At 47.7% G+C, this 17,716-nt stretch overlaps 2 protein-coding genes across 5 annotated transcripts; both read right to left on the bottom strand.

Annotated features, from left to right (window-relative positions):
• Positions 1–4,222: 4,222 nt before the first annotated feature.
• On the bottom strand, positions 4,223–9,845 carry LOC109785961 (uncharacterized). Of its 2 annotated transcripts, XM_073502656.1 has the most exons (9): positions 9,533–9,845; positions 8,514–8,650; positions 8,345–8,411; positions 8,197–8,263; positions 7,943–8,073; positions 6,133–6,359; positions 5,986–6,016; positions 5,771–5,899; positions 4,223–4,952 (listed from the first exon to the last, which is right to left on the bottom strand). In XM_073502656.1, the coding sequence occupies exons 2-9, from the start codon at positions 8,541–8,543 to the stop codon at positions 4,765–4,767; spliced, it is 870 nt and encodes a 289-aa protein (XP_073358757.1). In that variant the 5' UTR covers positions 8,544–8,650; positions 9,533–9,845; the 3' UTR covers positions 4,223–4,764. The 2 variants fall into 2 exon arrangements, with proteins under 2 accessions (XP_073358757.1, XP_040249101.1); XM_040393167.3 differs by lacking the exon at positions 9,533–9,845 and having other exon boundaries at positions 8,514–8,654.
• Positions 9,846–11,267: 1,422 nt separating this feature from the next.
• LOC109785964 (ASI1-immunoprecipitated protein 1) lies at positions 11,268–13,629 on the bottom strand. Of its 3 annotated transcripts, none has more exons than XM_020344549.4 (3): positions 13,195–13,629; positions 12,014–12,541; positions 11,268–11,737 (listed from the first exon to the last, which is right to left on the bottom strand). In XM_020344549.4, exons 2-3 carry the CDS (start codon positions 12,527–12,529, stop codon positions 11,585–11,587), a joined length of 669 nt encoding a protein of 222 aa, XP_020200138.1. In that variant the 5' UTR covers positions 12,530–12,541; positions 13,195–13,629; the 3' UTR covers positions 11,268–11,584. The 3 variants fall into 3 exon arrangements, with proteins under 3 accessions (XP_020200138.1, XP_020200137.1, XP_073358756.1); XM_020344548.4 differs by having other exon boundaries at positions 13,347–13,627; XM_073502655.1 differs by having other exon boundaries at positions 12,014–12,560; positions 13,347–13,485.
• Between the last annotated feature and the right edge of the window lie 4,087 nt (positions 13,630–17,716).

Here is a 17,716-nt window from a genome sequence, read left to right as displayed (position 1 = left end):
CTCGGTAGGACATCATCATAATGTGCACAATGTGACCAAGGAGTTGATCACGGGATGATGTGTTACGGAACGAGTAAAGAGACTTGCCGGTAACGAGATTGAACAAGGTATCGGGATACCGACGATCGAATCTCGGGCAAGTAACATACCGATAGACAAAGGGATTTGTATACGGGATTGATTGAATCCCCGACATCGTGGTTCATCCGATGAGATCATCGTGGAACATGTGGGAGCCAACATGGGTATCCAGATCCCGCTGTTGGTTATTGGCCGGAGAACGTCTCGGTCATGTCTGCATGGTTCCCGAACCCGTAGGGTCTACACACTTAAGGTTCGATGACGCTAGGGTTATAGGGAATAGATATACGTGGTTGCCGAATGTTGTTCGGAGTCCCGGATGAGATCCCGGATGTCATGAGGAGTTCCGGAATGGTCCGGAGGTAAAGATTTATATATGGGAAGTCCTGTTTTGGTCACCGGAAAAGTTTCGGGTGCTATCGGTAATGTACCGGGACCACCGGGAGTGTCCCGGGGGTCCACCGGGAGGGTCCCGGGGGTCCACCAGGTGGGGCCACCAGCCCCAGAAGGCTGCGTGGGCCAAGTGTGGGAGGGGACCAGGTGGGCTGGTGCGCCCCCCCACCAAGGCCCAAGGCGCAGGGAGAGTGGGAGGGGGCAAACCCTAGGTCCAGATGGGCCTTAAGGCCCACCCTAGGTGCGCCCCCCTCTCTTTCCCCTTGGCCGCACCCTAGATGGGTTTTGGGGGCTGCCGCCACCCCTGGGGAGGGAACCCTAGATGGGGGCACAGCCCCTCCCCTTCCCCTATATATACTTGAGGTATTTGGGGCTGCAAACACACAAGACTTCCTCTCTCTTGGCGCAGCCCTACCCCTCTCCCTCCTCCTCTCCCGCGGTGCTTGGCGAAGCCCTGCGGGATTGCCATGCTCCTCCATCACCACCACGCCGTCGTGCTGCTGCTGGACGGAGTCTTCCCCAACCTCTCCCTCTCTCCTTGCTGGATCAAGGCGTGGGAGACGTCACCGGGCTGCACGTGTGTTAAACGCGGAGGCACCGTTCTTCGGTGCTTAGATCGGAATCAACCGCGATCTGAATCGCTACGAGTACGACTCCTTCATCCGCGTTCTTGCAACGCTTCCGCATCGCGATCTACAATGGTATGTAGATGCACTCCCCTTCCCCTCGTTGCTAGATTACTCCATAGATTGATCTTGGTGATGCGTAGAAAATTTTGAATTTCTGCTACGTTCCCCAACACTAGGGGCGGTGGTAGCCGCGGTACTACCGCACACGAGCGGTACTACCGCTCCTACTGCCGCTACTACTGCCGCTGAACCCGACATGAGAAAACCACGTCTCGAGTCGAGGCGGTACCAGCGCGGAACCGGAGCCGTACTACCGCTTATGGCCATGGGCGGTACTATCGCTGTGGGGCAGCGGTACTACCGCTTGTGGCGATATGCGGTACTGCCGCTCCGGCCCAGCGGTACTACCGCTGGCGCCATCCTTATGCCACTTCCACGAAAACAAGTATACTCCAAGGAAAACCAGAACTGCCAAAACTTCTGCAAATGAGCTCCGAATTGAGCAAACTCAAGCTTGTTGGATACAAGACGACGAGTAGCATCAAAACAACGACTGGTTATAGTAAGAAGAGGCAGGGGAGGTATGCCTAACACAATAGAGGAGTGAAACCTCCAACAGAGAAGAACCGACATAACCTCCAACATCGAAAACATCATAGAAGATGCATGAGTGAACTCCGTTTTCGATGAACTCGAGCTTGTCAACAAGGTGATCAAAAGCTCCAAATCTCACAAGGAGAAGAACCAAATAAGAACCAATAAAGATGATGCAAGGATGCAATGGTTTGAGCTCTCTACGAACGATACGATCAAGCTACTCATCGAGAGGCCCCCTTGATAGTACGACAATCGATCCTATAACCCGGTCTCCCACAACTACCATGAGACCGGTAAAATAGAAAACCTATCAAGGGCAAACCTTTGCCTTGCGCGTAGTCCACTTGAGCTGGATGATGACGATCTTGACTCCCTCAAGCTGGACCACCTTTCTTGATTGCGTTGGCTCGGTGAAGACTAGTGGATTGCTCCCCCATACTCCACTATGGGTGAGCCACTCTTCGGCACATCTTCACAAATCCATTGTCACCACAATGGACGGCAAGCTTCAAGCATAAGATCTCTTTGATGATGCTCCACTTGAACTTGCACACGCAAACTTGGTGACGAACACCATTTGATGTCATCCTCCATGGGTTGTATAATATCTTCCTCTTGACGCAAGCCCATGGAAACATACCTAACCCCACATAGAACTCTCACGTAGACCATGGGTTAGTACACAAAGCATAAAGGACAATGCTTACCTTACCATGCGATCACGTGATCCCTCTCGGTACATCTTCTACGCTTTGTGTGTTGATCAACTTGATTCTCTCTTTGACTTAGTCTTGATCAACCTTGAATCTTTCCAACTCTCTTCATTTGTATGATGTCTTGAAGGTAAACATGAATGATCACACAATCTTCTTCTTCAAGACATGCTTGCAATAAGCTCAACACTCACAAGACCAATCTTTGGATAATTCCTTAATAGCACCTTGGTCATCAAAAACTCTCCTTGAAACCAACAAATGGACTCCAAGAAAAGCCTATGGACAAACCCTTCAAATATAACTCAAGGCAACCATTAGTCCATAGAGATTGTCATCAATTACCAAAACCAAACATGGGGACACCGCATGTTCTTTCACGAAGGACGAAAGTCCGTTAGACCTGATGAGCCTCCAAGCCATAGCAACCTCTTGGGGAAATTACGAGCACCACGTTGCAAATGCACGAGATCAAAGAAATCTAGCGAAGCTGTGGATGAGGCTGGCTAATGGGACGGTCATCTTTTGAACCAAAGTAAAAGGCACTTAAGTTTCATCAGATTCAGACTTACGGTCAGTGCTGAAACCAATGGCCAAATATCCCACTTAAGATAAGAGCCCAACCCACTTCCTTTTTTATGAATCTGTTTTGCAAGGACTGAGGCATCAAAATCTTTAGCAGATCTTGCTTCTGCTTGATCCTTTTTCTATAGGTCGGGATGTCATCAAAGCCAAGGCTTCTCGCCTTTCCTTTTGACAGCTCCTATCCCTAGACACCGGCCCCTGATACCAATACTAGAGATTTGCCTTGGCTGTAGTTCAAAGAAGTTCTTCGGCTTTGGGAAGATGCGAACCTTATACCATTGTCCTTGGACAGATATGAACCTTACGCGGGCAGCAGATGAGCATATCCCTAGAATACCTGCCTATCCTACCTAACGTTGGATTTCACCTAACGCAAGAGCTAGTTCTACGATGAAAATCACTTTTACGAGTGATACCTTTGTCTTTGGTGCTTGAGTTGTCCTCCCAGCGGTGTGGTCCTCGATTTCGGAAATGACATATTGAACCAGTATCTTTAGCATATAAAAAATCCGGCATACCCTTTTGACGGCATCCCTCCTCTAAAGCCGCTTCCTTCCTTCAAGCAACGCATTCGCGAACCAATACGTGGTACACGACATAGTAAATCAATTAAATAATGCAATCCGGGTTAAAGAAATGAAATAAATGGTTGTTGCCTTCTCGGACAAGAAGGATTTCTTTACGAGCACTAGAGGGACGAGCTGGATACCTTTTCTATATGACGAGCGCTAGAGAATAGAAATATCATACTTTTTGCGTTGGATCATCTGATTTCCCCATGTCAGTAGCTTCTGTCTTACGATTCAGAGGAGGGAGAATTGCAGCAGGCTGAACCTTCAAAGAAACCTCGCTAGCTCCCAACGGCACCCGTGGGCGTCCCGTAGTGACTGACCACTTGGGTCTGAACTTGCTTGCTCCGTTCTCCTACTTGTGTGTGCAGAAGTGTCGAGGAAGACGACGGAGAAGCTCTACAAGCCGGCGTGAAGAGGAGGAAGAAGTGGAAGAAGGCATGATCTATCGGCCATTGATCTCCAGGAGAGCACGCCGCCGCCGCGGAGGTTTCCTGAGAAGATTTTAGATGGCGTCAGATGCAACAAGTAACAACTTCTTCTTTCTCATGGGTTCTCTCCACCGTTCCATTGCATAAGGAAACCACAAAGTTCATACAAGGTTCAGAAACCACACACTCGAACATAAGGTTATCCAGATCCCAGCAAAACACTCTACAAAAGCTTTTTTTATTTCCATGTTTCTCTTGCCAAGGTCATTCCTGGTCATGATTTTATTCTGAGCAAGAGCCAAAACAAAACATACAAATAAATGGATCTCGGGAGGGGCCTTTATCTTCCAAACAACAGGCAAATGAAATGGGGTGACCCCCTAAAATTGATCATAATCTTATAAAGAGAACTACTAGAAGAGAAAACAATTACTAGCCACATATTGACAAACAATCCGGTCTTCGTCACCAGTAAACACAATGATCCGAGCAATACTTTCAAACTCATGCCACCATTGCATCAACTCATCGTTACGGTTCCTCCTAACAGCGCCCATAACCTGTTGGCCATCCCAGATATCAGCCACTCTTGCCTTGCTCATTAACTATGCAGTACAGGTCCCAAGATTCAGTAGCTAAAGGAACAGGCCCAAACCATCTTCAGCCCTCCCAAGATATCAAGGACCGTTCATTCTGCCAACAGTCAATCAGTTTCAGTCATGTCACATCTACCTAGAGCTCTACAGCATCAAGTCACGGCGATCATTCATCGGCCTCGCTTGATAAGGCTCGATATCCGCTCGAAGAACATGGGGAACATGTCCATGCTGAACCGTATGTCCTGCACTTTCATCCACTTCAAAGCCATCTCCTCCAGGGTGCCCAGTGAGGAGTATTTGTAGGCCCATTCACCACCATCGGGTTGCTCCAACCATGTAAGGCTGAAATCATAACCTGCAATAAATAACTTGAACATCTCAGTTAAGGTTGCATTACCACCTTTATTATAGTACATAATAATATGCTATTTTTATTTTATGCTCAGAGTTCTATCGGTGGCGCAAAATGAAACATCCACTGATGCAAAATCATCATATGCTAGGCACTTACTTCCCTGTTGACAAACAGAGGCACATGTTTATCGCCAGAATATAAATGTAAAAACATATTTGTCACATGTCGGTGATAGCAAGATAAGAGGTAACATGCCACTTCAACATACGACTATCTATCACTGACAGGAACATAGCCTCAATCAACATCAAAATTTCAGAGCCGTAATTACGACATGTGCTGGGAACAACAACTAAAGGTCAGAATAAACTCTGTTCTGAGTCCATTCTCTAACATCAGGTACTCGCCATTGTCTGTCACTGTGACAATATTGTGCGCATGGCCCTGCATCTAATAAAGTCCACACAAGTATAAACTGTTCAAAATGCAAGGCTGGCTCAAAGAGGGACTATGATACAAAAGAGGTACACAATTCTCACTACAAGGCAAGCTGTCACTGAATGTGTATTTAGGTACCACATTTTGCAGTTTAAGCTACAGAAGAAGTCCACACTTTTCAAGTTACAGAGGCAGCTACTCTAAACACAACTGCTCTCCAGATATCCAGCTTGCCCAGTTACATATAAAATAACATGCATGAATGTAAGTAAAATATCAAGGCCAAAATGTAAAATGCAAACCATAAATAACCCCAGTGTCACATTCTACTAATGTGCTGTAGCAAATTAAACAACGCGAGCACTGGTGTTTGCATGTACCAGTAGCTTCATGATGGATTGAAAGTGAGAGTCCTTCTGTTTCATCCTTCAGTGAAAACTTCATGCCAACTAAAGATTCAAGCAGCATATGATACACACAAGAACGAGAATTTTCATCTGTCCCACTCCCTGAAAGCAACAGACTTACAAGTCAAACCAATTTACAGGCATGAGAAGAAACACAAACTGCAATCCACTCGTACATTATCACTAACCTGAGCTGCAAACACCTCTTCTACAGCAGTCCTGCTACAGAACAACGCAAGCCAGTAAAAAAGGCTTAGCAAACAATATAAAGCTCAAGATAATCATTTACCCTTGCATACTTCTACACTACAAGCAAAGTAGTTTCAACAACTTGCCTCACTAGCTTCATCCTGAAAGCTACCATGGTGGGCAATGGCCTTCACACTGGACTGGACTGTATTCATTCTGTTTGACGCTGGTGTCCTTGCAGATGAAACTGGAGTTTGCTTCTGTATGACTTCATTTATTGTCTCAGGAGACACTAGAGCTGTATGATCATTTGTGTCACTCTTCTCAGCCAAGAGACGCTTAAGCCTCAAAATTTCAGTTTCAAACTCCTTTGCTGCATAAGAAAAGCAGAGCAGAGTAAATAAAATTGCAGCTAAATCACTTGGTTATCACCAAAAAGAATGAAAGATAGAAATAGATTAGTTGGCACTTGGCAATCTACAAGGTATAGGTGAATTTACGAAGGACTGCTGTGCTTCATAAGGTTTGTATTTTTTTCGAGAAACCAGTTGGCTGTTATTACACTCTGGCATACCTGAACCTGGTTATTAACCAGGTATAAAACAACCATGAATTACATTACCCTGTTAAGGCTGTTGTGTAATAAAGCACTGGAAAATGTAAAACTGGTGGGTAAGCAGTTAATGATCATTAGAACTAAACAGAATGTGAAGCATATTTTGGACCACGATAGAGACATGCAGATAAATGCAACACCATCAGCTCTCCAAACATCAGATTATAGAAGTAGAAAATAACATGATGCACGTAGGTTTTATTGCCAACTGTTCACTTGCATATAAGCATACAAAAACCATTTCATCAAATCCTACATTTTCAGAGACATAATTGCAAAATTGAGTAACTGATTCAAGCTAAACATGGCTAGTATCACAGCTCAGTTCAGTTGGCAGTTGACAAACATCGAATGTGAATTCTGAATTTTCCACAACTCGCTGCACCCACACCTCACTTCTAGAACAAGAACCCAGAATTTTCCAATAAATGTGGGGGGAAAATCATGATTGTAATATGCTATAACATGTGCACCTGCTAAAAGTTGTTCAAAATTATGTAAAGTTGTGTATTGTACCAAAAAAAGACAGAGAGATGAAGGGCCAATATAGCAACTATATATGCGCACAGCGTTTTTGTCTTACTCAAGAGAACAGTTCGCAAATGGTCATGTTTTTGCATGCCTTTCTGCAAATGCACATTTTCTAGCAAGTTGCTCATCTATGATATTTGGACTTTTTTTGCTGCACAAAGTGTACTTCTATAATAGGGTGCGGCCACATGTTGACACACTCATATAATCGATTATATGCCAATTATATGTGTGTAGCAATTTGATATAACAATGGCCCAATTAGAATAGATTACTACAATAGTGAGAAGTATCACAATAACTGTTCAGTTTGTTGACTAATATCATGTGATATGCCTTGCTTGTTGCTAGTTTTCCAACTCTCTTTCCGCATAGTATATCATATAAAGGGAAATCAACTCAGGCGATCGGCGCTTTTGGTGTTTACTTTGCAAACTAAACATCAAAGAATTGTGGCAATCAGCAAATTAGATTAAAAAAATAATCAAATAATTAAGCCTGATCTATAGAAATGTCACAGCCTGGAGAAGTAGTTGCTTACAACAATCAAATACTTAGATATGTGAGTTGCGTGAAATCCAGATCACCACAAAGATAAGTTGATTTGAGGTATAGACATCTGTTAATCAGTAAAGTACTCTCCACCGGACACATTGATGCACTCTATTTCAAGAAGACATGTATTAATCCCCCATAAATGCATGTTTTATGCTGACACACCACCGATCTCCATTCTCTAAAATTCCAAGCATCAACTTGGACCAAATGGTAAAGGGAGTAGAACTCAAAATTTAGACAAGGAAACTCACTGTCAACAACAAGTGTCTGGGCCGCAAGCTGCTGCTCCCTGTCAACTAGAAGTGCCTGGGTGTTCGAAAGCTTGTGCTCCCTGTCAACTAGAACTGTCCGTGTCTCCGCAAGCTGCCGGTCTTTGCCAAGGCTGGCATAAAAGAATCAACAGCAACAACAAGAAAAAGAAGAGGCATCAGTGTCTCAGCCGTCATTCCCCAAAAAATAAAAGTGAGCCCAAATCAGCAAGCACAACAAAAGCATTTGATCTTACAGCTCGTCGCGGAGCTGGTTGTTGTCGTCCCGGAGGTTCTGGAGCTCACTTTCCATCTCCTTCAGGGCTGCATCATCCAAATCACAAAACGTTTCAAAAAAACAACACCCATCTCTGGCCGAGAAGGACAGAATTCGCTCAGCTTTACCTTGGCACATCTCCTTGATAGCAGGCTCCTGCTCCTGCACCGTCCCATCCTTCGGAAGCTTCCTCTTCTGTGTGCAATGACGCGGTGGCGCAAAAGGGAAGAAAAATGAGACGAAAGAGTGGAGAGACGGGCAGGGTACAGAAGTGGGGAAGGGGTCAGGCGGCAGTACCCTGAGGCCGGTATTCTTTCGGTTCTCCATCCGTGCGGGCAAGGGTTCTGCAAGCTTCTAGAACTGATGCCTTCTTGCTTGCTCTGCTGTGGGTGCCGAAGCAGCTCCAAGCCTCTCCAATTGACAATGTTGATGCCCTGCTCCAAGCCTCTCCAATTGATAATGTTGATGCGCTGCTCCAAGCCTCTCCAATTGACAATGTTGATGCCCTGTTTCAACTCCGAAGTTCCAATTGGATAGAATTAGGCTTTCAGCAAGTGTACAGATGAATGTGGAGCAGCAAATCAAATCATTAGCTAGCGGTGCATCTATCATGGCGTAACACGAACGGTGGAACCTGAAGATCAACCAGTCAGCAAACATGGAAAAGGAGAAGCAATCACTTTAAACTGTACTGGCATTTCAGGTCTGACTGTTAAAATCAACAACAGAGCGCAACAGTACCACTGTATTCCCAATCATAAACGAGATCTGGGGCATCCATCACACCAACAACACCACTAGTTAGTACTGATGTGTTAAGTGTTAAGCAATCAATTTCGGCCAGTATAACCAAGGCAAAGCTCCTGCTCTGTCAAATTGCATGTTTACTGCTACTAAGCTTTGGTTTCAGGTCAAAGGCTGTGCAGATAAAAAAGAAGTTGATGTTTTCCCCTTTCATATATATCACCGTCAGTCGTTGCATGTTTCACTACTGCTAACATGTTGAAACGAAAACATCTGCGCATCTGAAGAAGATTCAAACTACATACAATCCGTAAGCATTTGCCCCTGCAAGCATTACGACAAACACCTGCCAAGCAAAAATCCTCTCACATGTAGCGGACTTGAGCACGCACGGGAAAACTCATGCGGCGAGTACTCATCAGGAGATAACCATCATCATGTACTCACAATATATCTCAGATCTACGGCAGGTGCTCATCCAGTGCAGAAATCAGGGGGGGATTTTGAGCGGACAGAGGATGCAATAGGAAGGAGGGAGGGGGGAGGGAGGAGGAAGGAGGGGTGGTGGCTACCTGCCTATGGACTGGCCGCCGGCGGCGGCGTTGCTGGGCGGGGGCGGCTGCTCCGGGGACAGGGAGGGAGGCGCTGCCGTGCCGGAGGCGGGGCCGCGGAGGGTTCGGCCGGCTGGGCGCGCCGCGGCGGAGGGCCGGCAGTAACGGCGGCGGCTTGAACCCTAGGTCTCGCGCTCGGGAAGGGCTCCGGTGGTTGGCTCGCGGAGGAAGCGGCGCTCGCCTCTCTCCGTTCGCTCGCTTGAATTCGAATTCCAAGAGAGGGTGTCGTTCGGGTGAGCCGAAACAGAGAGAGACTAATTTTTTCCAGAGAGACAGGTAGGCGATCCCGGCCAGAGCTGGCCAAACGGGCCGGCCCATCACAATCGTGCCTGGCACGGCCCGGCCCGCCATGCCGGCCCACGTGCTGCCCCCTCCAGCCCAGGCACGGCCCAGAAGCTACACGGGCCGGCTCGGCGGCACGCCAGGCCTGTTGGGCTGCCGGCATGCTAGGCTGTTTTTGTGAGTTACTCCTCAAAAAAAAAAACATATGCATGTGTTATGCCAGGTTGTTTGATTTTACCAATGTAGTACTACATGATTTTACAAGTTAATGAAAATGAAGTCTGGAAACCCTGATACTTGTCATGGTGTCATGATATGACCTGATAATGCCGTGGTGAAATTTTGAGATAGTTTGGAAACGTTTGCCATGCACTCACTTTAGACACTAAACCATCTCAGACGAGGGATCATGGTTTGGAGAGGGGGTTTGTCAAGTTTGATATTTGGAACATTTCGCTGTATCAACTTGAATTTATTCTACGCTCTTCATACACAATATAATCCTTCAGATGAGTCGTGTCGAGTTTGATATTTGGAGAGAGGGCTTATACTCAGCTCATTTCTTTTTTGAGTCGAGCCAAAAGACAAGTTGGTCTCAATTGGCTCACGAGTCTTGAGCTTTTCTTGCAGCCCTACGCGCGCCTCATAACCCCTGTCACAGCGATAAAAAGTATGTTTTTTTCCTTCTGTTCAGTTAATATAAACTGCGGCATCCGGAGCATGTTCTTTGCATCTTCATGGGTAGCACAAGTAATCTGACAAATAGACAACTTCAGACAAACAATTTATGGCATTTGGCAGTGTATGGTAGGACTTTCCATTGAGTTTCAGTTTGACTTGACCTGACAGAATTTGAAACAAGGTAGGTGTACACTGCATTTGAAACAGAGTGTAAGAAAAATCTGGGAAGATGGAGGTGGGACAAGCAAGCATGGATGGAGACCAACTTGGCTGGTGATGATTCCAAACCATATCATTCTATTCTAGTAGCAGTCAGAAAACCTGACACAATATTACTCCTAGCAACAGCAGAAAGTGAGAGGAGGTGAAGAAATTTCCTTGTGAAGAGCACCTGATAAGAAGCAGAGGCAGAATCCTCCTTGGCCCTTGGGACCTACCTACCCATTGCAGATTCAGGTGCAGCAACAGCAGTGAAAAAGCTCTGGTGTTCCTCTTGCCAGGCAGAACCTCCTTCTCCTGTGTTGCAAGGTTTGGGAACATGGCACTTGTGACTGACATTGTGTCCATTCCTGGCAACACAAGGCAGACATGATTCCCTCCTGCTCCAAGCAACAACCTGCCTTCAGGACCAACATAAAACATCTCAAGCTAGCAGCACAACTGCCAGACAGGACGGAACCGAGGGCACCGACATAATATCCGATATCAAGCAAGTTTCAAGCAATACAGGAGATGGTACCAGACATCGTTGGATCATCTTGCCGACATGCTAAGCTTGAAGGTCATACAAAGATTGATATTACACCAAGCGTACCATCAACGGATCGGATCATATTGTATCTGACAGTTGTTACACTAAGGAACTGCTGCTTTGCAGCTGGCTACAACTAGAGCGCGGCGGCACCAAACAAATCGATGCTTTATGACTAGCCAATGGATGATTACTATCACACCATCACATCTACGAGTGGGATGCCCTGGGCAGAACAAGAATCTGCTTGCACTGGTGACCGCAGTCTCCGAGGGAGGTGCTTGTACGTCGACAACTCATCAGTCGTCTCCCAGCTTGACCTTGTAATGCTGAGCGAGTTTAGTAATGTCCCCGTCAGTTATGAGTTTCTCGAGCATGTCGTACTTGCTATTGCTTGCTTCCAGGGTTTCCTGCTGCTGCGCCGCCAGCTCCTTCTCCTCTTCCAATTGATTCTGAAACAAAAAGGTGAACAAAGTTTAATGAAATTATGGCTCCTATGCAAAACAAACGAGGTTTAAAGCAACTGTATCACATTTTAAAGAACAGCATCATCATCAAAATTCTCAAAATATTTCTCAAAATATGTCTGACATTTCCTGTTCCCTGAGCAAGTGTTTTTCTCATTTTAGACAAGTAAAGGAAGGCAGAAAGATTTGCAGCTTTTCTTAGTAGTGGGCATACAAGTACATAATAAGAAGAGTAAAGAAGTAAAGAAACAACCACTTCACCTTGATAAGTGCCATATTTTCTGCTTCTTGCCTCCTGGCGAGGCCCTTGAGCTTATTCATCCCATCATACCCTGGATCTCCTTGCTTGACCCAGCTGAACTCAACCTTCAAGCCAGGCTTCCTAGGGCGGTCCGGAAACATGTCGGGCTTTGCAAAGACGGCCCTCACAGGCCTGGGCATCCCGCCGAGCATGAAAGGGAAGTTGTTCATCAGGTCCACAGCAGCCTGGGCCTGCGACACGTTGTCCACCTCCACCAACGCAGCGGCGGGGATCTCGTACTGGATCGTGTAGTTCTGAATGAACTCGGTGCTGACGACGTTGGCGCACTGGGCGAGAGACGCCTTGATGACCTGGGCGGTGACCAGGGGGGAGAGGTGATCGATGTATATCGTCCTCCTGACCCTCGCCTCGAAATCGGCGTACTCCTTCTCAGCCTGTTCGTCGTCCTTGTGAGCCAGTTGTTCGTCCTTGATATCCTGTCGGTCCTCGTGAGCCTGTTCGTCGGATGTCGCCATATATAGGAGCTCCTGCAGGAAATAACAACGCCTAGCAACAGTCACTCGTGATGGCTGAGAGAGATTTCCTCCGAACAATTAAGAATAAGCAGCACCGTGCAAGACGCATCTACAGGTTTTACATTTATAAACAAACAGAGCTGGCAAGCATCAAAGGCATTTATAAAAAGAGCTGGCAAACATCAAAGATGTATAAACAGAGCTGGCAAACATGAAAAACAACATCGTACGGGCATCATCTGAATAAGAACAAGCATTGTGCAGCGAAGGCGTCCACAGGTTTTAGACTCATAAAACTATCAAACATAAAAGACAACTATCAGCAGTGGAGGGTTGTTCATCTATCTATCTATCTATCTATCTCCTGGGTGTGTGGGTAGGGATATGGCTCCCACCCAGAATTTCAAGGCCTCATCCAGAAACAGAAACAGGGGCCGGCATGCGGGTTCAGTTTAGGATTTCCCTTTTGATGAAAGGGCAGTTGCCCCAATCTCCATTAATAGGAACCTAGAATTGTACCACCACCTCAAACAGAGCAAGCAGCCACCAGGCCAGCCGCAACTACTCAAGCAGCATCGGCAGGGAAAGTTAACAAAGCCATGCAAAAGTTCAAGAACATGGCTCGGCACATCGCTCAGACCAAGCAGGCAAAAATAAAATCTTGCCTTCGCAATCTAGAGTAGCTAGCAAGCCGTTCCCAGGTCGCCACAGCGGCTGCTGTAAGGGCGGATCTAGACGGCGCGCGCCCGGAAGCCGTGAGGTTCAGCGGGATTTGTGTTGAGCCTGACCGCCGGATGAAGATGGAGAAACCTGGTACCTCGAACCCAATGGGCGTGGGCGGACGGGGTGGAGACGGCGGCAGCGCGGCGCCCAGGCGAGGAAGAACAGGGCCGGCGGCGGCGGCGGCGGCGGCGCCGACGCCCGTGGGAAGCGGGGCCGGGGCGGGGAGAGGGAGCGAGGGGCGTCCGGCGGGGCGGCGGGGCGGCGGCGGCGGCTGTAGGGACTGGGCACGGGAGATTGCGGCGGTTCTAGCCTTTTCCGGTAAAGGTCGGGACTTTTTGGGCAATTTCCAACCCGCCGACCTTGTTTCTGTTTAGGTAGGCTCGCCTGAATTGAAAGTCCGGCTTCTTTTTAGACACAAAGTCCGGTTTAGGTGTGCCCAATTTTTTTTTTTGAGAGAACGTCGGCCTTTATTAATCAAGCAAACAGATTACACAGAGTCTCCCGGATGCAATCCGGGACAAAATGAAAAACACAAGGACTCACAGAGTTCAGACTAGATCTAGCTAGAACATGAGCTAAAATATTACTCCCTCCGTCCCAAATTACTCGTCGCTGAAATGGATGTATCTAGAACTAAAATACATCTAGATACATCCATACATGTGACAAGTAATTCGGAACGGAGGGAGTACAATGCCGACGGACATGCATAAAGGAGACCGAAGACAAAGCTCGACAGGCCATCTTGATATCAGCGATGATCGAACCCACCATGGACCTGTCCCGGATCGGAGAGTGAATCCTTTGAACCACCGAGAGGCAATCAGACTGAAAGATCACTCGATCATAATTCATCTCGCCCGCGAGCAGCACCGCCCGACGGAGCGCCAAGGCCTCAACCAACTCTGGGGACGAGACACCGGGCAAGGGATCGGAGGCAGCCGCCACACACTGCCCAGAATGATCCTGAACCACCACCCCCGCTGTAGAAGAAGCACTGTCGGCGGAAACCGCAGCATCAGACGATACCAACAACGTACCATGCGGTGGCGGAGTCCAACGAAAACCAGTCCCCGAAGATGCCCGTCCAAGGCCAGTAGCAGGTTTGAAGAGGTGCTGGAAAATCATATCCACATAAGCTCTCGACCTCGCAGCCGTCCGCTTTGGATGAGGGGGATCCGGATCATTGCGAGCAGCATTACGGGCTTCCCAGATGTGCCATAATGTGACCGTGATGACGGAGATCTCCCTGTCAGAACACCGGCCAATCAGCTCGAAAAACCACTGCTTAGGAGAAGTGAATGAGGAGCAACACAGTTTGAGACCAAAAACCTCCTTGATCTCCTCCCGGACTAATCTTGCATGGCCACAAAAGAGCATCGCGTGCTCGATACCTTCAGCCCGGCCACAGAACACACAATCCGTCCTCGTTGGGACATGGCGCACTGCAGTTGTTCTCCCGTTGGCAAGCAATTGTGAACAAATCTCCACAGCAAGATTTTCATTTTGTTCGGGACCTTGATGTTCCATATCTTCTTCCACAGCTTATCCTCCAAAGGCCAACCTGAGTGCTGACCCTCACCATTTCCACTTCGCGCCAGCAAAAACCTGTTCGTCCTGACCATATTGTATGCTGAGCGAACGGAATATTGACCATATTTTGTGAACGGCCAGCGCACAAAGTCCGGACCTCCTTCCAGACTCACATTAATATTGAGAATGTCCTAAGCCACATCATCAGGGAAGAAAGCACGCCCGGATTCCTCGTTCCAGCCTCCGCTCTCCTCATCAAGCAAACAATGGACTGTAGCCGAGCTTGGGATGGGTGATAGAGTTCGAAGCATAGCCGGAGGAGTGGAAGGGATCCAGTGATCTTTGACAATGAGAGTACTCCTGCCATCCCCAATCCCCCATTGCACACCCTTCTTGAGCAGGTCCCGCCCATGCAGAATAGCACGCCAAGTGGCCGAGGTAGAACTAGGAGCATAAGCATTCCAAAAGTCACCAAACGAAAAATACCTTCCCTTTAGAACCCAAGCACACAAAGATCCAGGGTCAGTCAGAAGCCTCCAACCTTGTTTGCCCAACATAGCTTGGTTGAAGAGCGCCATATCCCTGAAGCCCATGCCCCCGAGGGATTTCGGCGTAGAAAGCCACTCCCAAGAGCGCCAATGCATTTTCTTTTTGCCATCCTCGCGACCCCACCATTGATCAGACACGATTTGCCTGAACTTCTCGCAGATAGCCACAGGCAGATGGAAACAGGTTGAGATGAAGGTGGGGATAGCTTGAGTCTTTGATTTCAGTAAAGTTTCAGTGCCAACCCTAGACATAGTCCGATCAGACCAACCAAATATGTTCTGCCGCGCCTTATCAACAAGAAACTTGAAAGTACTAGTAGGAGAGTTACCAACCTCCGTCGACATACCCAGATATGAGTCCTTAAAGGATTCGTTGCTAATGCCCAACTGAGCCTTAACCCTGTCCTTGACACTTGTGGGGCAGTGTCTGCCAAAGAAGAGCGCCGACTTGTCTTTGTTAATAGCTTGGCCTGATCCCGAACAATAGGAGTTGAGGGTAGATTCCAATGATGCCACACTCTGATAATCACTCTTCGCAAAGAAGATACTATCGTCCGCGAACAGGAGGTGTGAGATAGACAGGCCATGATAGCCGTTGCGAATCCCATGTAGCTCGCCACGAGCCTCTTTTTGAAATAGCAGACTAGACAAACCTTCAGAGCATAAGAGGAATATATACGGGCTTATTGGATCCCCTTGACGAATCCCACAAGAAGGAACCACCGGTTCAGTTAACTCACCATTAACATGCACGGCATACCGGACATTAGTCACACACCTCATGACAGTCTCAATCCATGAGTTTGCAAAACCAAGCTTGGTCAGGCACTCATGCAGATAGCTCCACTCCACACGATCATAAGCCTTCATCATATCGATCTTTAGGGCAAAGAAGGGTTTCTTCACGCGTTGATTCCGGATGGTGTGAAGGCACTCATAAGCAATAAGGGTGTTATCCATGATCAATCTGCCAGGAACAAAGGCACTCTGACTCTCTGAAACCACCACAGGCAGAATAGATTTCAGACGGTTGGCTAGGACCTTGGAAGCAATCTTGTAGAGCACATTGCACAGACTGATAGGACGAAAGTTCTTCAACAGCTTCGGTTTGGTAGTCTTTGGAATCAAGACAATAACCGAATCACAGAAACCTTCAGGAATTGGTCTTCCCTCCAAGAAACCACGAACCACATGACAAATGTCCTCGCCCAGGAACTCCCAGTTAATTGTGCAAGAAAGAAGCGGAAAAAGCTCCGTGGCTGAATGTTTAAGGCGCCCAACTCATCATATCTGTGAAACTAAATCTCATCATAGGGCTCATCATAGGGGAACTCCATCTTTATCAGCTCTCCTCGCTTACTTTTTAAAGTAAAAGCGGTCGAGATGCGAGCGAAAAACTGATAAATATTGGCCAGTAATTGTGAAGCCTCATTTCTTGATAGAAAGGGACACCGCGTCGTGAGGTATTTCAAAATTTGAACATCTTCTGAATTTAAAATATATACATTAATTAAAATAAGAAAAACATAATAAAACCTAGATCTAGTGGCCGTCGCCGTCCTCGTCGCTGAGGTCGATGAAGAACATAACCGTCTATGGAAACGACCATCATCAGATAAGCATCACCAGCTCGCAGCTCCCGGCCACCGCCACCACCACCACCACTCCTCCCGCTACTCGCAGATGGCGGCGCCCAACCACCATCACCGGGATTTGCGTGCTGCGCCGCCGCACTTGGACCGGAATCGCTGGATAGCGTGGAGAGCTGGAGCTCGCCAGAGAAGCGGATGAAGAGGAGCCGCTCGAGACGGCCGCGACAGAGATAAGTTGATGAAGGGAAGGGGTATTGGCTTGAGGCAGTTTCATATCGAGCCATTTCCCCCCTGGCGTGGCAAGGCAACTGAGCAAGGTCCAGCATTCGTGCGGTTAATCTGATGAAGACGTTGGCTCCAACCTGCTAGAAATCTGTCATCAGATTTCCTTCCTTTTTAGCTTCACTGTACACTTATCATATTTACGTGCACAAACAAATATACCCTGGATTAATCGGAGCAAATTTCTGAAAATTATAAGAAGACAGCCAGCTCAGTCCAGTCCAGAGTTGAGACACCGCACTGCCTGACAATTTTAGGTAGTATCTGGCTCGGATCTCGAGATGAGTTTGACCAGCAAAATCGCCTGCCCAGCTGCTCCGCTCCTCCACCCACCCACCCCAACTCACAGCATCAACCCGGAGACCGGCCGCAGCTTTGACCACCACTCCAGCTGCTAATCGCATGTGTCTGCGAGTCCACCACCGACCACCGTCACCTAATCACCTGTACGTCCTGCGGCTCCGGCTCCGGGGACATCGCCGGCGACCCAACCCACGTACAGCCAGCCC

The sequence above is a fragment of the Aegilops tauschii genome, chromosome 6, assembly GCF_002575655.3.
Source record: "Aegilops tauschii subsp. strangulata cultivar AL8/78 chromosome 6, Aet v6.0, whole genome shotgun sequence".
NCBI lineage: Eukaryota > Viridiplantae > Streptophyta > Magnoliopsida > Poales > Poaceae > Aegilops > Aegilops tauschii.
Note: the sequence above shows the minus strand (reverse complement) of the source record. Positions and strands in the feature narration are given on the sequence as shown.

What these genes read in the sequence shown, in the direction of transcription:
- LOC109785961 (XM_073502656.1), bottom strand. Translation starts at nt 8,543, where the DNA reads ATGGAGAACCGAAAGAATACCGGCCTCAGG. An exon ending in AACCAGCTCCGCGACGAGCT is followed by an intron (nt 8,074 to 8,196) that starts GTAAGATCAAAT and finishes CTTTTATGCCAG; the next exon opens with CCTTGGCAAAGACCGGCAGC. An exon ending in TTCAGGATGAAGCTAGTGAG is followed by an intron (nt 6,017 to 6,132) that starts GCAAGTTGTTGA and finishes GTTCTGTAGCAG; the next exon opens with GACTGCTGTAGAAGAGGTGT.
- LOC109785964 (XM_020344549.4), bottom strand. Translation starts at nt 12,529, where the DNA reads ATGGCGACATCCGACGAACAGGCTCACGAGGACCGACAGGATATCAAG. An exon ending in AAAATATGGCACTTATCAAG is followed by an intron (nt 11,738 to 12,013) that starts GTGAAGTGGTTG and finishes TTTTTGTTTCAG; the next exon opens with AATCAATTGGAAGAGGAGAA.